We start from the raw sequence: 26,813 nt of genomic DNA, 5'->3' as shown, positions 1-26,813 counted from the left end.
ATTGCGTAATACATATTAGATGAATTGTTTTTGAATTTCTAGTATCATGGAACCGATTGCATCAACTTTGGCAATTACAGTGCTGCCCAGATTTTACAGTGTTGTTGCATATAGACGATTTGAACTTTTTTTTTTGTACTTGTTGAAATTTTAATGTGACCTTGTATTGCTGTCAAGTTTTGGTGAGCTAGGATTGGGAATTCATAGAAGTACTTCTTTTGCAATCTCATGTTTTTTTCATTGCTGACTGACCCTCAAAACTGAGGGAACTCTATCATGGAAGACCGTATTGTCTTTGTTTTGCCTGACATGGCGTTAATAGAGAGTGAAAGGCCATAGCCAGAGGTAAGAATAAGGTTGAAAATAACAGCAGAAAGAAATTGCCTTTATTTTCGCAGAGAGCACTTATTTTGCATGCTGGGTATTTGTTTTGAGGCACTCACCAGGTGTAAAATTGAACCTCCAAATCTCAATTAAATGAGTGTGCAGTGAATGCCTGAGGAAGGCGAGACACATGCTGCATTAGTAAAGTGTTTCTGTTCATGTTTCAAACAGTCAACATGTTTCATTTGAAGGCAATCATTAGTTTAGTAAATTGCCAATTTGAACTTCTGAACCGGCAATGCATCATTTCGAGCGTTTATAGCCCATGCAAGAAGAAGCTATTTATAGCCATATATTTAAATAATAATCTTATTTACATTTATGGATGTAGTTTTATGGGTTTGAAATGCAACTTACTGAAATTGTGTTGACACGTTAGGAGAGATTATAGCTTCTCGGCTCCTCCATCTCAGGTGCATCCTTGCAGACAGCGCACTCTCAACTCCTTTAACTCAAATTTCATTTTAATTATTCACTTGACATGAAGATGTACTGAAACTGCACAGACAAATCAAGCGTTCCCATATTTTATTTGATAAAATTCCGTATTACACTTTCATCCATCCTTATCTGAACACAGGTATCGACACGTTACAAGTTTATTCACATAATTCTCTAATTTCATTATTTATTTATTTATTTATTTATTTATTTATTTATTTATTTATTTATTTATTTATTTATTTATTTATTCATTTATTCATTCATTCATTCATTTATTTATTTGCCACTAATACAGTAAGTATGAAACTGACCAACAATAACAAAAATTAAAGAATACTATAGTTAAACGCTAACTCTAGCGGTCCTTTCATTCACAAACACACACTCCCCCCCACCAAATGATATATTTAAATGGCCAAATTGTGAGCACTTTCTCATGTTTGAATTTGTCGGAGAGCGAGCTGCAGTTGTCAGCAACACGCTCAGAAAGATGATTGCATATCCTTGCTGCTTGAAGTTAGACATTTGAAACAGGATCTGAAGCTCCAATTTACCAAGCTGCTCTTCGTAGTTAAGTGGCCACAGAAGTGAACACTTTGCCCACTAGCAACTTATTCGCTCTTATCTGTCCAAATCTGCAGCTTTGAGATATTGGACAAGTGGATTTACTTACGCTGTCATTTTGGCAATGATTTATGTTTGCCCGTGGCTCATCATCACCTATCTAGGATATGCAGACACACCACACAGCACAGGTGAATGAAAGAATGAAAGCGTGCTGAAAGTGGTCCAGCTGGCATGCTCTGCTGGTGATATTGCTCTTGTGGACTTTTGGCTGCTCATGAAAAAAAAAATGTCATTTTGTTTCAGTTATGAGGTTTTAGTTGTTTGCTGATCTGTGGATTTTAAATTGCTGCCAGCTTTGGTGTGTCGGTGGAGGCATAGGTTTTACATCCAACTATGTTATCGAATGTACCACAAATACCTAATCACGGAGAATCATTTTGAAATATATTATGTGTGTATCTGACAAGAAATGTATGCCGCAAGTCCTTTGGGTTAAGCATCAGGCATACAAGTTGCTATTTTTCCAATCTTGAATCTGGCAATCATTTTTGAAAGAAATTCCCACATTACGAGGGGTTGCAATGACAAAACAGATTTATGTTCCTCACATTTTTTTGTGATATTGGCCATTTCTAGTCCTCGGGTTCAGGCTCCAAGACAGACACGGATACATAGCAGCCAAGCTAATTATCCAAAGTTAACATTCCTGTGTGTGGACCACCAACACCATAAATGTTTGTGGAAAACTGATTATTCAAAAATTCAAAAGGCCAAGCAAGCCAGATGACGAAAGTGATTAAAATTTGTCATTATAATCAGAGCTAAATGCAAAAATATCATAATTTGTTGGCCAATATGGACTGAGGAGCAAAGTCATTGGATCATGTGGTTTGATGAGACTGACCTCGTTCCAGAACGATTGGCACATCAGGGTAAAAAAAAAAAAAGTAGTTGGGTGTTGAGCTGCCATCTGGCCATGAATCTCATTTTATTTGGCGACTATTTTTTGTTCTGTATGGGCGCTGCAGTTGGCTGGTGATATTATTTATTATTTATTTATCCAGGTGATGAAATTCAGAACAGTGTATCATTTGTAATCTTAAACCGGCTGCATACTGCAAAGCAAAGGAAACCAAAAGAAAAGCAAATACAAATAAATAATTCAACAAAACATCCAAGGTGAGGTTATGCGAGCTTCATAGGTGTCTGTTTAGTTACCAAGGGGCCCCTGTATTCTTTATTTTCCTCAATGCTGCACTCGATAAAAAAAAAAAACTGCTGCAATCAAAGTGTAAGATATGTACTTTATGAAAAATGAGAATCAATTTATCTGTAACCGCCTCTGCAAACAAGGTAATGCTTTCACCTTCTCGCGTTTGTTCACATAATGTGAAAGCGTGCCGATAAATCACTTTGTGAAATCTGCGCTAACTTTACATCCACCTCATTAAGTGGTCCACTTGAGTGTATGTGACACAATGTATTCTGAATAATAGCATTTGGCATTGACTCTTAATACACCAAACAACTTCATTACTGTGTGAAAGCACATTTTAAGTGGCTGTTAGCTATATTTTTGTATACTGCTTGTGTCCACAAAAGATCCTCACATACATTTGTTGTCTTCCTCCAGTGAGTTGTGCTAATGGAAGTCTGAAATAGTAGACTGATAAAGCTTTCATGACACCTCCCCTCTGCTTCTTGCTCTCTCGCGTAAAGTGATAAATGAAGTGGCTCTAATGGCGTCCCTTTACAAAGTAACATTTCACACAAGCACACAGAAGCACAGAGAAGCATCGGATGCTTTTTGTGTGCGACGAGGTTTTAAGAGGCTAATTATAGCTTCTAAACACAATTGTCTCCTCTTTTTATTCCACCATGTATCATTCATTCGCTCGCTTACAAACTATCGGTCTGATTGGACTGCATTTCACAGAATCCACGATGCGGCACTTTACTAGCTCTCCATTGCTGGTCTGGGTCTGTGACACCCGGCTAATATGTATTCTTGGAGTAAGTGTAGTATCGTGCCAGGTTTCCTTCAAGAGTACAGTAAATACAAGGTACCGGATTTATTTCCTTGGGGAGAAGTTTGCTGGTCAAACAAGAATAATGGTCACGAGTCTAATTACTACTTGAGGGCTTCTTCTGCTTCTTCTCCGACCGAAAGCGCCTCTGAAGCTCAATTTATCTGTCTTTAGTGCCTTGGCAGATGGGAAACTGGTGTTTTGTTTCAGGCTCCAGCTGTCTCTCTATCTTCCGGGAGCAGTTCATGGAATATTTAACCAGAGCAGACCTTTGAGGCGGCATCTAGATCTTTGTAAACAGGTCACACCATCAAAAGCCAAGGCACAGTTTAGCGGTTTTCCTCAGCTTGAGGTTACGCTCGGTTACGCCGAAAAGAATGCGTAGGAGTTGGGACTGAAAACTTTACGGATTGCTTGCTCGACTATGTTGGTTCTTTGGTTGAACCTCTTGGATCAGTTGAAACAATCTTCTGTTGTGTTTGAGAATTACTTGAAGAGGTGAGTGTCTGTTTGCAAATCCGAAACAGCTTGTTGAAAAGAGACTTTTTGTGTTCCAATCACGGGTAACTGCAGAATCATAGAATTGACCCCTAAGGCATTTTACACAAAAACCTATTCTCGGTTGCATTTTATTCTGCAACCCAGAAGGAAGATTTTCTTCTGCAATTGCTCATGAAAGCTGTGAATTGCTGTCATCAAGCCAGATACCACAGAAGGGTCTTAACTGAAAATAGTGCTGGTTAACAGATTCCCTTGCTAAGGGCTGAAAATCAGTGCAAGATGACTTAGTGCTAGGATTCTAGTCATGCACACACATTTTTACAGAAGGTTCTCCAGCACTTGAAATATTTTTGAATATAAAGTGCTTCATATTGTAATTGAGCCAGATATTTTTTCAATTAACTTTTAAAGAGCAACTGGTGCACTATTGCACAAAGTGAATATTTCCCTTTGTCAGCATAAGTCTCAATTAAGAGAATTTGAGGGGGGAAGAGAGAAAGAACAGTTTCTTCTTCCCACTCCAACTCCATCTGTAAAATGTACTGGGAAGTCCTTGATGTCATGATGAAAAGTGGCGCCTGTAATGCCCCCAGGCAGTTGATGATTGAGCGGGTTAGGTGATGGGAAACGGATGGTTCAGGCCTGCTGAGCTCTGTAGAAATGTCTCTGACAGCGAAGGGACTGCCCCATAGGAACGTCAATTCCTTGATCAGAATCACAAAGAAACTATTTGAACAAGACTTTGTGAAGCTGATATCCCGGCGGTGCCTGTGTGGCTGCTCATTAAGAAAAAAATTTGGATGGCAGCAAACTTTATCCTGGTTGAGAGCGGGAAGCAGGACCAGATCGACTCCACAACCATAAATAGGCGAAGTGAATTCCTTTTGGTCAAGAAGACTAAAATGCAATGAGCATCACTTCAATATATATGATATTATTATTTCGATATGATATTAACAGACAATGTGAATGTTCGGCGACCTGGCAGAAAGTTTTGTGATCTTCCAGCATTGATTGCATCCTAAATCGGAGTTCAAGTCAATTTCCTCTTTCTGCAGCTAACAATCGATCACTCGTCTCTCACTAAGCCGAACCATCTGTTAAGAAAACAAATTTCTGTGGATTCAATTTGACTTCTCAATCTACGAGACGGCTCAACCACACCACACAAACACGAGGAAGTCATTAGGAATGAGCTCTTTTCTTCAGTTCTTCCGCACCATGCAGTTGTCTGCTTGGGAATGAGCAGACATATGGGAATCCGTTCTTCTCCTTCGCTCATCACGCAACCCTTAAAACGCTCTGAGGTAGCCGTTTTAGCAAACAGAATTGTTTACCCCCTCCAAAACAAATGAGCAGGCCCAGCATCATTGATTGCAAACAAAGCGTACAATTGGCTGCTATTGTTACGATGCTGATTGCCCAAGGTGTCATTTACTCCCCCACTGAGTGTTGTTGCTAGTGCAAGTGATAAAAGTGTCCAATGTGTGCATGTACTCTATTTTGTCTCTCAACACTCCTGTCCTCCATTGGCTTGTTTAAGCTTTCACATCGACGTGTTTCTCTGAGTAAAACATGAAATTGCCAATGGAAGAGCAGCAAATCAAATATTTACAACAATATGAATAATAAATTGAGCGCAATTGACAGTGTTCCTAATTGCTGAGTGTGTGTCTCCACCATGGATGAGACCTCAGATGAAGATGGGAGTGTTGTCTTTTGATGTGTTTTATTCGAGAGCATGATAGATACCGGGCTGCTTTCGCCTCCCAGCCAGAGGCTGAACACTCATTTGAGGCCGGTTTTTACTTTGGCTGCTAACACTTTCCCCCAGTACAATTTGATTAATGTTGCACTTTTGCTGGTATAGTTGTAATAAAGTTAAATGAGGTCACAAATGGCTGAGGCATTGTAGAATCAGCAGTGGGTAATTGAGGAGGGAGCAGTCTCCAAAGCGTATTATATGTGTGTAGTTTCTCATCCATTCTTTCCCCTCATGTTAGTAATTTTGCTGGAACCTTATTTAATAATGGTTTTATCATGCGAGAGAATCAGAGCAATCAGCGACAGTGTAGCATGAGATGGATTTTACTCCGGGCGTTTATGTTCTAACTAGATCTTTAATTTATCTTGCAAGATCCAAGCGCAGACTGTTATTTTTAAACAAGTTATTTAACTGCAATGCGTGCACAAAATTTGACTGCGTTCAGGTTCAGGAATTAAAACGGAATTTTCTGTTATGTTCATGCTACCTGATTGGTTGTACTTCTGAAAATATGATGACCTTTTTTCAACAAGACCTCCTTCCACCGTCTTATCAAAACCTTGAGGGTTCAAAATTAGATTCGCTTTTGGGTAACCGAGAGATCCCACAGAAATTCTATTTTCTAATGTCATTTCAAGACTTCATTGTTCATCATTGACTTCTTTTTTTAGTCAGGCCAGACCTCTGGATTCTTTGGGCTGATTACAATGTTGAATCAATGAGATACTTGTGTTGCTTTTTTTTTAAACTGTGGCTCTCTTTGCCAAAGTGCCCTCCTGGACGACATCCAGCGCAATCTCAATTTCAACAGGTCGGTTTATCTCTAGTGCTCTTTGTCCGTGAATGAAACTTGACTTTGAAGACTGCGAATAGCTTTCACTCCAAAACTAGTGCTCGGATACAATTGAATAAAAGAGTGATCAACCCTGTGTTCTGCATAGACATTACAAAACATTAGTTTTGTTGTTGAATCATTGCTATGCTGATTATTTACTTAGCATCTTTAGCATTCAGCTTTTCCACGTTTACCTTGAAGCAACCACAGATAAAAAAAATTATATTAGACATTCGAACATTGGGCAAAACCAACAAACAAAACAACCCAATTATTCCTCGCTGCCGCTTTAATGCTCATAAACAAATGTACGCGGAGTCTTTGAAGCGTTACGCTGATGGCTGATGGCGGGTTATATTATGCATGCAATATTTTTCTGACTCCACAGTGACCCTCACAGGTCTTTTCTTTCAATCATCTTCAGTTATTGCAAGATGAGCTCTTTAATGTTCCGGTTCCGACGCCAACTTACTGTTACATTTATTTGATGGATGTTCTGTTTCATTGCTTATGCTCATTTGAGAACACATTATCATCTTATGTGCCATCCTCATGAGGTCTCTTCTTCATAACTGGAATATTACTTCTTGTCAATCAATTCTGAGTCTCAAATTAGATTGTGTTCAATAATTTCCATCTCGGCTTTCCAATAGTTGTTTGATTAGATGGAATCCAGGCACCTCATAGTGAAGCAAGAATGTCTTGATAGCGAGGAACACACCGTCATTTAAGACGGACTGTTTTGAGATGGCCATGACATGTAAGATTGTATTTAAACTGAAAATAAATACCTCGAGTCAGAATTTTTTTCCTTCGTATCTTCTGTTAATATGTGACCTTGCAGGCATGAACATTTCATTGCCAAACACGACAAGACATGGTCGAGCATAAATTGAAGTCGCTCATCAATCTCTTTTTTGTACTTGTTGATTCTTGGATTTCACAACCTTCAGATCTGTCAAAATCGGCACGTTTCTCGTTTTAAGGCTGGACCTCCCGGCCAGTTTCCAGAGGACGTGCTGTTGAAATGTTTTTATGTGGGTGTGCGAATTGACTTCTTGGTGCCAAAAAGCACTCACAGCTTCTCACATCACTTGTCCACATGACAGGGATGTTTCCCCTACCTAAATTTTGATGGAGGGCTTTCAACGTGTGACTTAAAGGTCTCCGAGTTGACTTTTTACACACCTCTGCACACAGTTGGAGAGCTCTTTCCTCAGCGCCTGTAAACCAGAAGGAGGCAAAAGCGTGTTCAATCTTTTTTTTTCCTTTTATTGCATCACACTCATTGGAGCTCCTTGACAGAATGTTTTAAATTTTAGCATCCAGTTTCATCAAAGAGGAACTGTAAGGAATCCAGGCCATGTCTAGCACAAATTACAGATGAAATGCGCGCATGGGTTTAGTTTTCTTACTTTTGGTGTTTTGGTAATCAGCCGCAGGCTAATAAGTGTGTTTGCGCCGCTGTGGGAGGGAACACGGCGAACTTGTTTACCATTGAATGGAAGCTGCTCTCCCTTTAAGTTCCACACATGAGAAAATCTTTTAAAATATTTTTAAAGCCGTCTGTTAATACGTCAATGTACATTCAGAATTAATATCCTGGTATATTATTGTATAACTATAACACTACCATTGAGCATAATATAGTATATATAAATTATATCAATTGAAAAATGTTTAAGCTATAATTGGCTTTTACCAATGTTGTGGCTTTAAATGTTGACTTTTGCGTTAACAAACATTCCGCTGATTGGCTCATTATCATATTCTTATCCTCTAAGTCCTTGAGATGGCACCCTTCTGTTATAATTCTGCCTTCTGTGAGATTTCCAAACTAATATAACACTTACTGTGTCACGCCCGTGCCACTTCGCTCAGCCACACCCCTTTCGTTACCGTAATGTCTGTCACCTGCTTCCTCTTGTTACCCTGTGTATTTAAGCCCTGCCCGTGTGTTTCTCCCTGTCGGTGTCTACTGTTGTGTCCATTCCTGTTCGTGCCCAGTGTTCCTGTTCGTGTCATCTGGTTTTCCCTCGGTCTGTCTGAAGGCTCACGGTCAGAATTTTAATCTTGTCCAAGGGGACTTCATGTCGGTCAGTCTGTCTGTTTTGCTGGCCGTGAGTCTTCCTCCCGTCTGTGTCGTTCGTTCCCCACCTGCCTCCCTTCCAACTCCTTTTCCCTGCAATAAATCCTGGTTCAAGCTGCATTTGGTCGCCCTGGCTCAACTCATTCCTGACATACTGCTTACTTTGACAAACAACCGATTGCCAACATCATTCATCAACTCGCAAAATATCAACATCAAACTCAAATATCCTCAGCTGAGACACGCAAATATATTCAATGTCCTGCTGTTTAAGACAAAGAGCTATGTTTTCCAAGGAAACCACAAAGTGCTGTTATAATTGAAAGCGGACATGGGGGAGCGGCAGGCAGGGGTGTCCGTGTAGAACTCAGCAGGAGTAATCTACACAACACAGATGACAATTCTTTTTTAGTAGAGAACAAACCGGAATGGAGTAACAATAGAAATAATTTTCAGGAATATCTACACTGGCACAGAAATGTTTGTCACCAGAAAATACAGGAACAACTTTTAAAACGAGGAGCCGGCAATACAGACAGCCACTTTGTGTAGCAAAATTGACTTCCAGCCCAATTTGTTAGCAGAACAGAACCACTGGGAAGTTTTAATAAGGCTCTTAAAAGTTTTTGAGTGCATTTTCTGCAAGTTGCATCATGAAGAGGCTGGCGCACATGTAATGATTTTCTATGGGAATATTTATTTCGGTAAACTCACCGATGAATTATTAAAGAGACGAGCACAATTAGTCTACCAGGGAGGGGTTATTATAGCCAAAACCGAAATGTCGGGGGCCAACAACTCACAGCTAAAGTGTGCAAAATGGATTTACAAACAGATTGAATTCTATGACCTGGAGGCTATTATTATAGTCTGTTACATTCCTGAAATCATTTGGTGTTTAACTTTGGTAAATCAGGATATTGTCTGTGTGTTTTCATACAGCAGTGCTCACAATCTGTCGCATTAATTCTGTGTCCTGGCCAATATAATCAAATGTCCTAAATGAATAAATAAGTTTGTATGACAGTATACAGAACATACTTTCTGTTCTTACATCTTTCTTTTTTCTTTGATCTGGACATGCAAATGAGCACATGCAGATCATGACCTCTATTTGCATGAGATAACAGTGCAAGCCTTGTTTGATGTTAAACGTTCAATCTCGCACGCGATGTCTTTCAGCTCATGATGAGTCATCAAACAGACTCGTGTTTGTTCACGTTTTGAATTTAGGAACGACACGAAGGAGCGAAACACTGAAATAAGTATTTTCCTTTTAAGTTGGACCACTTTATCGGACGCTTTGCAAAGCACGTGAGCTGGTTCTTCCTTTGAAAGGATGAGTGCAATGAATAGCAGCAAGATTTATTGATACACTGCGACAGAATACAACATATATTATCGTCGATGAAAGGTACAGAGGTGACCTTTGCGCAGCACCACTGCCAAAGCCACAAAATGTGAATTTAATGTTCCTGAGCATGAATTAGTATCTCATTAGTTGTTGTAACTGATCATAAAATCATTTCACTATCTACCACAGAGGGATCCAAGGGAAGAAATGCGGCACTATCATCCTGTCTGCAGAGGAGCTGAGCAACTGCAGAGTAAGTAAGAGCATCAGGTGACAGTTTGAAAAAGCTTTTTGAAATTATTGTGGCTATAAAGTACACATTTGATGTGGTCAAAATTATACCAATGTAAAACAAAATGGCACTCAAACCTGTTAAGGGCACAACATCATTACTGCAGTGTAGTTTGTGGTGGTTTTTCCTCTCATGTAAAATATGAGCCTTGATTTGGAAAAGAATGCTAAACACGGCGATAAAGACAAAAAAAGAAAAGTTATGTTTGTCATAAAATCCTGAAACTCTTTTTATGGTTAAATAGATACAACAATATATCAACTTCAAATAGCAGCAGACCCGACAGTTTTTTTTTTTTGTCCCCTGAGGAGGTAGGCACACTCTCCCACGCTTTGGCTAAAAATTCAAAGGAGGCATTTTTGCAGTGTTTCCACCAACTAAGGTGTCCTTGCAGGAAACTTTTCACATTTTATTTTTTTATATACCTGTTTGAATCAGCCTGTTTTGAAGGGCAGTTCTTTTAATGTGGAGGGTGCCAATGCATACAGTTTTGTTGTACCTGTGCTACTTGTTTGCATTTGCCGAAGCACTGGGGGATGGATTAAAAATAAATAAATAAATAAATAAATAAATAAATAAATAAATAAATAAATAAATAAATAAATCTATCTTCACTCGCATTACACTTATCAATTAGTGTGAGAATCTGTGCATGCTGCCAGACAGCCAAACCATACCCGCTCATTGATATCTACTCATTTTATCTCCCTAACCTGTATATGGTCGCGTGTTTACGCTGGCGGCTATCTCCGACCCGTTCACCCCTCTCGCAACACAACCGACAGGACATCTGTTGTCCCTCAGTGGAGTGGCACAGTGTTGAATGAAATGGCCCCCGCAACATGAGGAGCTGAATGCAGATCATTCTCTCCACTAAGCCTGCGGTCTGAAGCCGGGGATGCTCCACTGAGCTCACCGCACACACATTAGAGCAGGATATTGGAAAGCAAGAGCGTGAAACCGAACAAATTGTGCATAGACAGAGGCAGAGAGGGAATGAAAGAGGGAGCAGATGCGGAATATTGAAAACAAAAGCCAATGTGCAATTAAAAGATGAAGAATTACTGAGGATGTGTGTGCGAGAGTCAGAGACAACGAAACAATAACCGTGAAGTGAATCGATATGAGATGATTGCACACCCCGCAGGTACCAACTTGTACCTCGGATAATGACAGTGTGAGACTGAGATTTGCTTAATTAAAACCCAGCCCAGCCTGACCTTGTCCCCATGTAAGAACACACACACACAAGCAGTTTGCCGACATTATCCTTTAATTGAATCCCTATTTGGAATCTGAAGCTATTTTCATCCTTTAGTGCTTTTGGATCATCTAGTTCATTCCCCCCTATAGTGCCGCACATTTGGTAATCTGCTGTCAACTAGCTCGAGACCATTCATTAGTAAACAAACTCTGTTGTGGTTCACTTGGTGAGAACGCAGTTGCATTGTTTAAATATTAAAAGTTGATTCTCTTCTTATTAATGAACACTGCTGATGCTCAATCTTAGCAAGAATGTTTGTTCGTGCTACAAAACATTAATGAGGCAGGAGCATATGCATATTTAATATCCCCAACACTGCCATCATTGCCATCAATATTTTTATGCGTCTATTATCGCAGCAGCGCTTCCTTTGTATGTGTGTCATTTTATTCTGGCTGAATCAGGGGTGCAACCGCAGCAGACAAAACCGTTCAAATGCTCGGGAAGACTAATGAGAAGCCGGGAAGAAAATGTTTAATGTGCTGAGAAGAAGAAGCAGGTCTTTCTTTTGTTCTGCCACCCTTTCCATGTTATTTTTTTTTAATATGACATGGGTTTGCAAGTTGCCCCTTGACAAAAGAAAGAACGAAGGATTCTAAGAATCCATGTACTCCAAAATGCATGAAATGATAAGCGAGTTCTCCTTTATTCATTGATAACAAGTGTTTATTGTGCTATATCATCTTCAAAGAATTTAGTTTTCACATAAAACTTTCAAGGAAAAAAAATTGTAAAATCTTTTGGGAAAAAGATGAAAAAGGGAAAAAAAATCACAAGCAGCGTGTCTCCATTTATTCTGACTAAATCATCATTTTAATGATAATAAAGCAAAACCACATTTGTGCCAGTGATGACCTATCTAGCTAGCCAGCTAACCTATCACGATGCCATTTCTAAACTTTTTCTAAATTCCTAGAATATCTGTGCAATTCCTTCAAATGCTGCAGCTATCTGCAAGGAAAGACAAAAAGACACTGAGTGCATGAATAATGTTCAAACATATAAACACCTCAGAGTATAATACGCTTCTCTTTTCGATCATCTCGCAATGTCGTATGAGGCACAGCTGTTAATGTGTCATCCAGTGAGCAGCATGTGAAATGAATGCGTACCCAGATGAAATGTAATGAGCTATGCAAAAAGGTGGTGTCAAATATGGCAGATGTGCAGTAGGTACTGTATATTCCCCCAGGGTGAGGGAAAGAATCCAGATGAAGTTCCTCTCATTTGCTTCAAAGTGCCTGGCCTGGAGTGATAAATAAAAAATAAAAAAAACACAGGCAGGAGGTCACTGTGGGGGGAAAAAAAACGAACCGGGAATCTGAGCAGGCATTCGGCATGCACGCTCAAAAAGACTCACACAATCTATCATATTGGGAAGCTCACATCCATCCCTTTAACTGATTTGCCACCCGGCGTACCGACTGACACGAGGTGCAAGCTGTGACATTAAAAAGCTATCAAGCTATCATTAGTGGAGCACTGGCTGCATGGTGTACGACCTCAGGCAAAGATGACAACAACAGCAATTTATTGTTAAAGCATGTGAAAAGTACTGTCGTGAACACTGCATCGAAAAGATTAGCCACGGTGTGCATCCAAGCGTTGGTCAGGAATCGTTTTTAGAACACAATAAGAGGCAGCCACCGAGAGAAGAACATTAAGAAAGTACCTCGAGACTTAAAGGCTTGCCGGTGATTTACTATATTTGGACGTGCTTTAAGCCCTATATGATAAATAATCTGTGAAAAAAAATGCACAGTAAGGCAGAGGGAAAGAAAAAGTTTACAGCATAAATTAATCTCTCAGCAGTATCAGCTCACTTTTCATTCATGCAAGGTCATCGTTTTGTATGCTTTCCTTTTGTATATTTAAATTTAAAATTCGTTAGTCTCACCGTTATTTTTTTTTTTCCGTATTGATTGATAGATTAGATAAATTGGTAGATGGGTCATGCCTTACTTGGATCAAATAAAATGAAATATAATAAAAATTCACTTTATATAACCCAGTTGACCAAAACCTTCCTCCAGTTTGACTGCGAGTTCAATTTTCCATTGAAATTACTTGTAGCAATACAAAATTGTCATTATCTTGACACTGTCATTACTCAACTCATTGATTTTTACTGTAATGGCTTTGCAGTTGTTGTTGTAAATTGCCACTCTAATATTACGCCGTGTGAATGCATGCAGCGTTCAAAATCTGCAAAACAATCCACATAAACTGTAATACAATTTTTAATGGTACTTATCATATGCCACCTTTGTCTCCTTATTTCTCCATCTGTTCACATCCTAGGACAGCGCCACTATGCAGTTTTGTGCCAACAAGCTAGACAAGAAGGACTTCTTCGGGAAATCAGACCCATTTATGGTATTCTACAGAAGCAATGAAGATGGAACGTAAGTCGTTATCCATCTAAAATATGTATCTACCCACCTACCAGTTATAATTGTGGTGAGCTACGAGGTGTGACTCCATATTTCAACAGCCTCTATTTCCTTTGTCGCATTGCTCCATCTTGTCACAGTGAATTTGCCTCTACCCAATTAAAAGCAGTCACACGCTGACTGAATATTTTTTTTATTTGGTAACTCGGGGCAGATGTCCTCGCTGCCCCACATAGTAAAAAAAAGGACAAGGTGAGTTGGTTGGAAAACAACGTAAAAGCTGAACTGTAGATGTCAATCAGTACCACACTAAACGCTGAAGGGCAACCCTGTAGCAAGTTGATTACCATGTCTCCAGCAGCTAATCATAAATTCCGTATTCTGTTACACAGCAGGACTCCAAATTTAGACCCTCCGATCCCAAAGCCAAGTCCTTACAAACGCGCCTATAGAATATGTAATCATACTGCATAAGAGTGGAACTATAAAAAACACACATGAGAGTGAACTGTATTTTATGGGCACTCTTGAAGGAGCTGCAGTGTACTCATGCTGTATGAAGACACTCTGGTCACATCAGTTCTGCAACCACCTCCAAGCACCTTCCTTTTTCCAAGCAGCTTTAGCCTAAACCAGGGGTCGGGAACCTTTTTGGCAGACAGAGCCATAAATGCCCATTTAAAACAAAATAATTTCCCGTGAGAGCCATACCATTTAAAAAAAAAAAAAAGATAGGTTGAATACAATTAAATGCATGTATTTTAATTAAGGCCAATGATTTTTTTGAGTGTATTATTTTTAGTAACGTTTTTAAACGTCGCCAAAAGAGCCATATCTTTCCCAACCGCTGGCCTAAACAGAATCAAACAGAAAATGTTTTGGCAAACACCTCATTAGCCCTCTTGTAGCTTTCTTAAGACCAAAAGGAAAACCAATTTAGGGGACCAAGTACCTAACAGACTTACACGGGTTTAAAATGCTTGAAGCACTTAGTGGAGCAGCAGTTATCCCAAAAAAAAAAGTGACACGCCTTGTTGCTTTGTGTGAGGACGGCTTTTGGTGTTTAATAAGGATTTGTGCTCGGTGAAGCATTGCGGATAGCGGAAATCCATTGGTTGGACTCAGATATGAAATCATTCTCAGGGGTCTATAAAACAATATTACTGCGAGGCAAGCCAAAGCATATACAAGGCTGGACACTGCCCCATTTGGAAACATCTTACTTGGCTTCCGCATCGGCGCCTCTGTCCTTTCCATAGCAAACAGCTCCTCTTCTTATTTGCATTTTTAGCTCTCATGTCTGCATGAAGGGAATTAATGAGCAAATTCTTTTCACCTCTACTTTAACTCTTGTCTCCTTTTTGTCTAGGTTTACGATCTGCCATAAAACAGAGGTGGTGAAGAACACGTTAAACCCAGCGTGGCAGCCTTTCACCATTCCAGTCCGAGCACTTTGCAATGGCGACTACGACAGGTAAACCACACACATGACACAAAAGCCCGATAACCCCATCCACTTGGTCTGACTTCATTGACTCCTACTGGAACAATGTATCGATCGTGACCTTCAAAGTCCCGAACGGTATTCCTCCAACAATGTCCAGTCTACTGATGGCAGCCATTACTGAACCACAAGTAGACTTGAGTTCAACCAGCAAGAATCAATATCAACTCAACATGTTGCACTGTTACATTTTATTTTCTTTCACCGTCACACTATTTTACTGTAATCACATCAATGGATTACTACTCAGTACTAATACTACTCAGTATTGATTCTTTCTCAAATGCACATAATGTGTGCCTTTATTTCGCCGCTGGATGACTCGTTCTGCTCGGCTCTTTTTTTTCCCAAAAAGAAAAGCAGAATAACACTTGAATGGAGATATGACAAAGTGAGAAAAATCACAATATTTAAATGCATTTGACTAAATTGATTGCCAAATGTTTGTATATTAAATGTAACATGCAATTTTCTTCATAATGTCGAACCTTTCGGGTAAAAAGCACTCTTCTCTGTTGGCTGACCTCCAGTTGTTCTTTCCCATTTGGGAATAGAAAGGAATGCAAAGAATTAATTCGTGCACTTTGGCGTTTTGCGCCGTTGTGGGCGTGAACACAGCTGATTGAATTGTGCTTCCCTAACACATGTTAATTTTCTCTTTATACTAAACACTGATTTATATTTGTTATATTTTGTTCAATAACATTAGAAACAAATACATCATTGTTTAAATGAGGCGTTTCAGTTCCACGTTTACACTTAAAGTTGAAGCGTGATGGGATTTAACAATATCGGTCATTTTATGCAAAGCAAAGTAAATAGTGGAGTTCGACATTAGAGAATACCAATGAGACGTAACACTGAATTAAATTGAATTAATACTTCCCTCATTAAATTGACCTTTAGCAACGCATGGGGCTGCACTGCGACAGAATCTGATGCTCTTGTCTTACTTGGCACGTTATGAATAAAGACACATTGTGTAATAAGGGATCAGAACTCATTTCTCACCTAGCTTATCCATCTTGCTTTTCATTTAGAAGTCAGTGATAGAAAGAAAACAAACTCAATCAGGAAAGGAGCTATAAAAAGTGATGAAATACAAGTGACAGGCACATTTTCTCTTCTGGAGGGTAAGAAAGTTTTTGTGCGAGTCTATATTTTTGTCATAATGCGTGTGTGACTCCATTTGAACTCTAATTAAGGAGGATGCTGGAAAAATAAATGGGTGGGTGTGAGATCAAACCCAAGCAGACAGAACGGATGAGAGCTGCTTGTTCCTCCAGAGGAGCTGAAAGATGTAACAAAACATTGGGGGGAAATTGTGTCAGCCAGTGTATCAGCCGTGAGCTCAGAGAGGGGTCACTAACCTGTCAGAGTCGATCATACACTGGGGAGTGTGGTGGGCATCAAAGGCGCACACACACACAAACACACACACGTACACACAACACATGGTGTGAGTAATGAAATGTGACAAGTCACAAGCTGAAACAGTTTGAAATGCTGCAGGTCTTGAAATATGACCAAGGCAACACATACAAGGAAACAGATTATGCACTTGCTCGTTTTTCCATTCAGTGTGTGTTTCAATCAATGCAATGTAACATCGGGTAACATGTAACATGGCATGGAATTGTAACTGTGGCATAGAGGAAGACAAGTATCAATAGCAATATATGCATTTACATGCTTTAGAGTTTAAGACCAGACTACCTGATTGAGGAGCATACAATGTGGCTGTCACCTTTTTTTAAATTGCCTGTAAGCCAGGTCATCCGCTAACAGTAATTATTCGGATCAAAAGCTGAAAGTGACGCTTTTTACCGCTACCTTGAACTAAGGAGAAAAACATCCCTTTTGATCTTTTAGTTAGAACACATATAATTTCCTTTCATTAGATTTCCATATGATTATAATTATATGCATCTACTGTGTGACCCAAAAAGGCACTTGCTTTATTTTTGTGAAATTATTTTCTGTGCCCACTTGTATACTGCGTGCTCTCTATTCATAGATAGCAGAAGTGCGCTCGGGCTGCAAGTTGGTTTGATTTGGGAATTTGGCAGAGCATGCTGTAAGAACATAGAAGTATGCCAGTGCTTGGCCTTCTACTGATGTGGTTTGCTCTAATTGGATTAGTGCATTAGTTGGACATGTTCCCGCTCCTGGCTTCATGCACCAAAGGGCAACAGGAAAAGTTGTGGCAGGTCAACAAAGGACAGCGAGGATTTTTAAATGGGGCCTTTGGCTGCAGTGTGTGTTGATGAAACTGGACCATCGTTGAAGAAGAGATAAAGAAACTATCGTAGGTCTAGTTGATGCTTTGGTAGGTATGTGAGATATAACAAGAAAATATTTGTGCTGCAATTATTACTATTATTATTTATAAAATATTCTAAAGGTTTTTCCTATGGTTTTGAGGAACAGTTATGAATATACTCTAGTGATTTAATTAAACCTCCCAGAGCTCATTTCATCCATATTTTACAATCACAGTGACGCTGAAATTTTCTCTTTTCATCGGTGGCAAATATTACAAGGCGATCTTTGTAATTACCGCAGAAGAATGGTTCAGTATTAAATGTACTCCACTTTTTTTTCACGCTTTCAATCACATGTACCTCCATTACTGGGGATGAGTCATTTCATTAAAGGAGCCTGAGAATTGCAGGAGATAACAGTGGTAGATTAGTTTTGGAGTGTATATTGTTCTGTGAGTTCAAGGAGGGCACTAAAGCATCTGAAAGTCTTATTAGCCATATTAGGAAGTTTATTTGAAATCACAATGCAAATGTGTCGGAATAATGGCTGTATTGAGCCCAAAGCTGCACAACACAATGAATGAAATGTTATTGCCTCTTGTTCTTCCTCTATCTGAATTTTCAATTTTTTTTGCAACTAAGAGAGAAGCATCTTGTTTTAACCACCAATGTGTCAAGCACATATTCTCTGGCTCACATGCTTGAAGATAACCTCAAAAGAACAACCTGCCACCTCACAGCAACAGAGGCCAGATGGCAGGGAACTAGTTTGGCTTATTCTCAGTCCTCTTTGACAGCTTTCTTTGAAATTGGGTTGGTGGAACTTCCTATGTAAGGTAAAGTTAGGAAAGATGAGAAACACCGGAGGGAGATCAGTGGAACTCAGTTGTGAAGGTACCCACAGAGTTGTTTTTCCTTTGCTCTGCAGGAACATTTCTCTCCTGCTGCACTAGTGGAAGTCAAATTTGTTACTCTCAAGATACTGCCTTGTGTGCTACGGTTGTTAGACAAAAAACAAAACCAAACCTCACTTCAACTGAATTAATCTCATCCATCAAAATGGTGACACCCATTAACAATGCACAAACTCAATTAAATACTTCTGCGTCGAGGAGTGTTGGTATTTTGGCAGACAAAAAAAAGTCAGTTTCCGCTGTTGTGGGCGTGAACAATGGCTACTTGATCATAGATGTATGCTAAGAGGCAGATGTTCCAGGCACCAGCAACTGTGTATGCCAATTATAATATATCAATTGGCTCTTGAGTGCAGAATTTTTTTTTTTTTTTGTAAAATCAATAACACGTGGGGAATTATCATCATAAAATTATACATGAGGGGCTTGTTTGTGAGTGAAGTGTTTAATACTGATGATAGTTTGCGGACACGTTCATGTGATGACATAATTGTATTTTGTCATTTAGACCATCATGTTCTGACAGTATCCTGTGTTTGCGTTAAGCAGATTCCACTTGAAACGTTACACTCGTAAACGCCTCTCCACTTTTACACAAGAAATACGAGCTTGGTTAATTGATCGAAGCACTGAGTGCAAAAGGAGCTCAGATTGGTGGCTAAGAAGAAAATGATACACAGTCAAATGCAAACTCCACTAAAATATTTATGACAAACATTGGGAATTGGAGATCTGCAGAAAAATCCACACTGCTGCCAATTCTCGGGGGGTGAAAAGAATCTGTTTCATATTGTGTACGACACGATTCAGTACGAACGGGGAAAACATCTGCCCACAGATAAATATAAAAAGCTTCTGTTACCAGCACAAACACGTCATGCAAGTAAACACCAAGATGCTGATTCTTATGCCGACGGGTTTATGTGCAATATGCTCAACTACCAAATAAAAATAACCGCCCTCTCTTCAATATCTCGCCAGCCGCGTTATCATAATGTTCCTCCTTCTGCAATACTTGTAGAGCCTCTGAACATCAGAATTGAGCCTGTTTGCTTTGTTGTGTTTCATCCACCAGCCTGATTGTCATGTTACTGGGATATAGTCCTGCTCAAACACAAGATGGCATTCAACATATTTGGATAAATTCTTCTTGGTACATATGGACCTGGAAGAAGCCAAGTAGCTTAGAAGATGAAAACTGGGAAATGAATTTCAGCATCTTCTTGGACTATACTATTCCAAAACAAATTCCTTTCTGTTTGCCAAACGTCTGTCTTCTGTCTGATTTTTTTTTTTCTCTCCAGAACAATCAAAGTGGAGGTGTATGATTGGGATAGAGACGGCGGGTGAGTGGAATTGTCTTTTTGTTGATGTAAGTGCCTGATTGTTTGTAACTCACAAGTTGTCCAAGTGATTCGTGCATTTTTTTTTTGTCTTGCCAGCCACGACTTCATCGGGGACTTCACCACCAGCTACCGAGAATTAGCACGAGGGCAGAGTCAATTCAATGTGTATGAGGTAGTTCATTGACATTTTTATTTTTATTATTATTTATCTATTTAATTTTATTTGATTTTTTAGGGAGTTATCAAAACAAAACACCTGTGTTAACAATTCTATTTATGTACCTAGGCATTATTTCTTTTAGCAATAGCAAATATTTGAGTCTGTGCAAAGCAACAAAGAAGACATATCAGGGTCTTCATGTTGCTATGGTTCACTAGCCCCAAACTCAGGATAAATACCTGTCCTGAATGTCATCTCCATTATCTTTTACTCTTGATTCCTCTCTCCCTCCCTGAGAGTCTGAAAGGCTTTTTTTTTTCTTCTTCACTTTTTGCATCAGCAGATTGTTCAGCGTGTCAGACAAATTGCTATCCCTCCATGTTAAATTAGGGGTTGTCATTTTCATGCCTCACATCCGTAGAAAATCAAAGTAATGAGCTGAGACGCCTTTGGTCTCAAAATTGATATTTCTCGCTTGTTCTCGAGGCAGTAAGTGTTGCACCTTGAGCCTGCTGTCCACCACACCCATCAATAGACATTGTATTTGGGCACATCAGTCTCATTGGAGACCAGGGCCAAAGGGTTAAATCAGGTGTTTAAAAGTTAACTTTAGTATCTAAGACTAACCACTACACAGCAGTATGTTACATTCCTGGTTCTATCATAATATTCATCCTCATCGCCAAATAGATTTGATGTGACTGTAATTTTACCGTTACCATGAAGACTAACTGGACTTTAAATTGGCTGGGCTCCATTTTAATGCATTACAACTACTTTATGTCTGGTAAGATGGATGCACTGTGTCAGTACAAGCATTAGCAGGAGCTACATTTACTCCAATGTTTGCTCTAATTGTCTTTTTGATCTAATGCATCTTTTCTACGTGAGCTATGTGAAAAACTGAACTTTAATTTGAATGACATTAACTTGCTTCCATTGTAATGGAGCAAACGATAAATCCAGTTTATAACTGTAATCTCCTAATGCTCCTTTAAGGTCATTTGAATAAAATATTTTTTCCCATAATGATATGTATGGGATTTTTTTTTTTCTATCCGAGGCAAAGACATTTCTCTTATTGGTTCCTTTTTTTTTTCATTTCTAGGTTATAAATACCAAGAAGAAAATGAAGAAAAAGAAATATGTCAACTCTGGAACTGTGAGTGCCTGCAGCTAATCAAGGCTGGAAGTTTGCCTCTTTTGTGCTTTCCTGTTATTTCTCTTTTTCACTTCTTCAGTCCAATTGTCACATTTGGTGGAGGGTGTTGTGAGAATTGAGTATTTTTGGTGAATACAAAAATGGATGGAAACAGTTTGTACAGCTCCACGCTTGTGCTCAGTCGTTGACTCGATTGTTTCATTTAGGTGTTGTGTCACAAAAACGATAATCATTGTAGTTCACAGATTGAATGGCATTCCAACTGATAGATCACAACGTTAGATGTCATCAAGCAATTTTCCCCAAGCCTCCTTGCTTGTGTGGCCGTTTGCAAGCAATGCATACAAATAACAAGTGATACAAATCATCTTCACGCTTGTCTCGGGTAAAGTCAACAAATCATCTAAAAAGCAGACGACTCTTATCGTTCGGCATGTGTGGCAAGCGCTCACTCAACATTGAAAGTCATTGATGGGAAGCGACGCTTCAGTTGTTTGGCCATCAAATCACGTAGATTGTTTTCAATCTCATTTGTGTTTTTGTTGTTGTTGTGTCTTTTAGGTGACGCTGCTCTCATTCTCTGTGGAATCAGAATTCACATTCTTAGATTACATCAAAGGAGGGTAAATGCACTTTTTTTTTTTTTTAACCGACTCCAAATTGATTGAGAATTGCTTTCACACTTTGCATAATGTCACAATGACTTTAAATTAGAAATAAACTTTTTAGGAATATAAACATTTTCTCATTTTAAATGAACACTCACCAGTAAGGAACTGCAATTTAATGTTGATCATTACGGTGGAACAAAACCACTTTTTTTTTTTTTTTACGCTTGACATCTCAGGAGCTTGCTGCTGTTTGGTGGGGAATTACGTACCAAATAGTCACAAAACTTGTTAGTACGCCAATTGTGATGAAGTGGCTCAATTTACTGTCAGATTTGGCTAGCGTTGAGATAATTAAACTACTCCTATTGTTTAAATTAATAATGAAATAGCAGGCCAAGAGAAAATAAATACAATCAGTATATTGATTTTTTTTCAGCATGGAATAACATGATGGAGAATGATAAACTCCCAAAGTATAATAAAGCTGCGCTGAATAAGATTTAAAACAATAAACTGAATTAAAATGTTGTTTCTGTTAATAGAGGGGTTCCGCTCAGATATAAATGAAACATTTTGAGTTTTACGTCTACGAGAAAAGATGTTCACCAATTGTTTAAATGTCGAAAAAATATTTCACCCGAGGAGAAGAGTGCGTCAACTGGTTTGCGCTAGCAATCATTCCTGGGACGGGAGTGTGAACAAATGTCAAAAGCACTCATTTAATATGGATTCACCAAAGTGACAAGAGTCTCCAAAAGATGTCACAGCATCTTTTCTAACACTGACCTTTACACACGTTGCACAAACAGGCAGATAATCGCACTGGATAGTTGTTGCTGAAGAGAGCTTAGAGAATGACATCACTGTCACATTATTTCCCGCAAGAGAATTTGTAAAGCTACCATAGCACGCAGATGCCTCATGAATTATACAAGCATGTGTAATTAATGCTAAGGTTGGCAGGGTCAGGCGTTGGCATATTCTCAGTCTCAGCCTAAAACGGAAAGGTTAATGTGAATCTTTAAATCGTTCATTTGCTTATCATTCTCCTGCTTTCCTCTGGGCGAGCGTTCACATGTAATGAGGGGCTGTCATTTGGGCCTTCTACGAGATCTTGCCGTAAATTAACAAGACGAAGGCAGAACTTCATCAGCGAGGGAGAATTAGATTATGATTTGTTCTTAAGTGCTCCGTCACTTTAATTACTGGTTGGCAAGTCGCTTCCTCCTTCCACTGCTCCTAGTGGAGGTGAACGTGGGATAAGTACACGGGTATAATCACTTCAATTTTTCTTAGGGTACTGAGGGACCTCTTTATGCTTGACTACATATGACAAATGGCAATGACAAATTGAAGTACTGATGGCTTCTGGACCTTTGGCACCATAGGAAATCATTTAGGAAACTTGATGAGGAATGTTTGATACTCCTGCCTGTTTCATCTCTACATTTTTCTCTTCGCCCACCCCCCTCTCCCTTTCTAGAACGCAAATCAATTTCACTGTAGCCATCGATTTCACAGCATCTAACGGTGAGTGATACAAATTGTATGTGCAAAGCGAGAAGTGATAGAAGTGCTCTTTGACTGTGGCATGTTCATTTTTCGGAATCGATCACAAATAGACGTGTGAGCTGGCGCCTTGTTCGAATACTGTACAAAATTGTCACCTTGATCCATCACTATGCGGTAAATAGAGATGATAGTCGGCAAAATACAGGACAAAGCTCCATTTTCATCTTTTTGTCTATTTTGTTCTGTCACTGAATCTCAAACAAGCCCACGGTTGATTCTGTGGAATTTAGTCCTGTATTGATTTCCCAATATTGGTTAATTGTCAATGACCAAGTAACATGCCGTTCTTGATATTCCGAAAGGTCACAGTTATCGGCAAGCTGTCCAACGAGCCACGGCACAGTAATGAATGTATCGAGGTTTGAACTTTAGCCGTCCTCCAGTTTGCCTCATTAAAGTTCTTTACGCAATGATGGCCATAATACGTATATACTCATGGATTTCTCTATTCATATTTCAGAATACAGAGTTTTTGTGAAATCGTGTGTAACCTCCGTCGTGATGGGGTCCGTTTGAAGAAGTTGGTTGACCTGAATATTGTATGAAGTGATGTGAGAGCTTTGTGTCGCTGGTGTAATCAACAGGTAATCCCTCCCAGTCCACCTCACTCCACTACATGAACCCGTACCAGCTGAACGCCTACGCCATGGCCCTGAAGGCTGTTGGGGAGATCATTCAGGATTATGACAGTGATAAGATGTTTCCCGCTCTCGGCTTTGGAGCCAAACTACCCCCCGATGGACGAGTCTCACATGAGTTTCCACTGGTAAATTCATTTGCTGTTCGGAGAGCAACTTTATGATACTGGAGTTTTATTTGGTGCTCCTTCCTCAGAATGGAAATATGGAGAATCCTTACTGCAATGGTATTGAGGGCATTTTAGAAGCTTACCACCAGAGTCTGAAGACAGTACAACTATATGGGCCAACCAACTTTGCACCGGTGGTGAACCATGTCGCAAGGTGAACAAACAACACAAGCATGCTGGAAGGGTGTGTCCCTCTTTTGCCCTCACAATAATTCCATTTCACCCACAAAACCGTTATTGAGATGAAAAAGTATTTCATTTGCAAGCATGCTGGAAGGGTGTGTCCCTCTTTTGCCCTCACAACAATTCCATTTCAACCACAAAACCGTTATTGAGATGAAAAAGTGTTTCATTTGCAATGAATGTGACATTCAAGACCAATAAATGGCAAAGAAAGAAAAGGAAAAAAAAAAACATCATTTGACGGGTTCAAGAAGTTACATGAAGGAAAAGCAAGGTTGCTATGATTATTATCAAGGGCCAGATTTTCTTCTTTGAAATGACTTCATTCATTTCTTTTTCTTAAATTCATTTCAAATCCAAATGTTTTAATGGCATACTTAGGTGTTCCTTAGATGGTATAAAATGTTACAAAGAAAATGCCAATAATAGTGTGTTCCTCTGTCTCTGGATTAATTGTCTAGACCAATAACGGCGCAGACACAAAGAAATAAGACTTGACATATGTGAACGGATATTTCGATCCCAAGACAGCTGTCAGCAGATATGGTCAAAATATACTTAAGCTGGTATTGATCTCCAAGGCAAACATTTACTCAGAAAAAGTTCTGACAATCGACCTGTTTAAATTTAGTATATGAGAAAATTTACCCAGGTATGAATCTCACTCATTTATGGTACAAGATGATAATCTGTCAATTAAAAAAAAATGATGCTGTACTCCAGAATTAATTCTGATAAGCGCTATCTGAAAACCCCATTTTGATGTTTGTTTGCTGTTTTTGAAAATCCATAATGTCTAATCGCAGGTACGCGGCGTCAGTGCAAGACGGCTCCCAGTACTTTGTGCTCCTCATCATTACAGACGGAGTCATATCTGACATGGCTCAAACCAAAGAGGCCATTGTTAATGTAAGTGTGGGGAAGGCCGGAGCTAATTTAAGATGCAACTTAATCGAAATGTTCATAAAAAAAAAAAAAAAAGGGTGATGGGATTAACCCATTAACATTTTTCACAATTTTCCCAGCTGTCCAATTAACGGAAGAAGCCGAGGATTATTTTCATGGGCTTTTATCATAAATTTGCCACACTGAGAATCTTATTCAACAAGTTTTTCCAAAAAATAAATTGGTCTCTCCTTAGTCAACATGTTTTTTTTTCCCCCTCCCAAATGTTTTTTGTCTCGCTATCTTTGAATACAACCTGTTCCCTTGTTCTCTTCTTCTAAGCACCTATCACCTCCTCCGCAGCCAGCCGCTGCTCCGAACACCCAGCAGACTGGATTTAAAGGGAATTTGCGACTGTTAGTCAACACATTAGAACAGCCACACCTTCCTTTTAAGATCTTGCCTGCTGCTCTATCGCACGGTTTCTTCTATGACTGCTGCTTGCCGCTTCCACTTCTGCTTTTACCCTCTTTGGATCTTTTGGAGTTGTTTTTGAACATGCTGCCAAGGTGTTTTCTCCCTAAAATAATGACAGCATGAGAAAAAGTTGCATGACTTTGTTACTAACCTCTGTGTGTGTGAGAGTGAGAGAAAAGATGGAGTTTAAGAAATACCATGTGTCAAACACTCGTCACCTTCCTTCTGGCCTCTTTGTCGTCTCCCTTTGGAAAGTTAGACTGGCTCACCCACACATACAAAGACTTCTGCTGTCACTTTTATTCTCATCCCCTCTCGAGGATCAAGTCCAGCTCTCCCCCAGACGTGTCACCCCTTTTTCCCTATAGAACCAAATCCTTCATAGCCTTTGATTTCTTTCACTCTCTCATCTTATTAACTGTCGGTCTTGATTCTTCATCTCACCGCATATGCCAAAAGCACTCCACCACCCTTTTGATTGGAACGAGGATTTTCTCGAATGAAACTTAAAGGGGTGACTGATGATATGCAAAAAAAAAAGAGGGGGAGCAGGGTGGGAAGGGGGCGTCAACAAAGTCAAACCAAAGGGAAATGCAAGTCCTTTCCACTCGTATTCTATGCTGCTTATCTTGTTGGTGAGCTAGAGCCTATCTCAGATAACATGAGGCAAAAAGCCAGTTGTAAAATAAATAAATAAATAAATAAATAAATATAATAATAATAAATAAATAAATTTTTGGCTGATTATAAGTATGCAATGTGTTTTCTACGTTATAAATAGAGGACATCAGGTCACCTAAATCGACATCCCAATAAAGGATATGTGGCCATGACAATTACATTTAAGGAGCACATCCGCAATGAGTTGCTGAGGAAATTAAAGGTTTCTTTGTTGTTTCATTGAGCTGATTCTAGGCTGTCATCAGCATTGGGCGAGAAAAAAAATAGGGCATGGTATACTGCCAGGTTATTTTTGGTTTTAATGTCATGAGCTACACGCGCACACATTTGT

General features: G+C 39.3%; 1 protein-coding gene across 2 annotated transcripts in view; it reads left to right on the top strand.

Moving 5' to 3' along the window:
- cpne5b (copine Vb) overlaps positions 1-26,813 on the top strand; it is a 49,050-nt gene that overhangs the window by 18,489 nt on the left and 3,748 nt on the right. For both annotated transcript variants that reach the window (XM_049733434.2, XM_068652390.1), the window contains 11 exons: positions 10,156-10,219; positions 13,824-13,927; positions 15,285-15,389; positions 19,902-19,943; positions 20,040-20,115; positions 21,212-21,265; positions 21,827-21,888; positions 23,360-23,406; positions 24,033-24,214; positions 24,283-24,410; positions 25,246-25,348. In XM_049733434.2, coding sequence (XP_049589391.1) covers positions 10,156-10,219; positions 13,824-13,927; positions 15,285-15,389; positions 19,902-19,943; positions 20,040-20,115; positions 21,212-21,265; positions 21,827-21,888; positions 23,360-23,406; positions 24,033-24,214; positions 24,283-24,410; positions 25,246-25,348 — 967 coding nt within the window. The remainder of the gene's footprint in view (positions 1-10,155; positions 10,220-13,823; positions 13,928-15,284; positions 15,390-19,901; positions 19,944-20,039; positions 20,116-21,211; positions 21,266-21,826; positions 21,889-23,359; positions 23,407-24,032; positions 24,215-24,282; positions 24,411-25,245; positions 25,349-26,813) is intronic.

The sequence above is a fragment of the Syngnathus scovelli genome, chromosome 11 (assembly GCF_024217435.2).
Source record: "Syngnathus scovelli strain Florida chromosome 11, RoL_Ssco_1.2, whole genome shotgun sequence".
Taxonomy (NCBI): Eukaryota; Metazoa; Chordata; class Actinopteri; order Syngnathiformes; family Syngnathidae; genus Syngnathus; species Syngnathus scovelli.
Note: the sequence above shows the minus strand (reverse complement) of the source record. Positions and strands in the feature narration are given on the sequence as shown.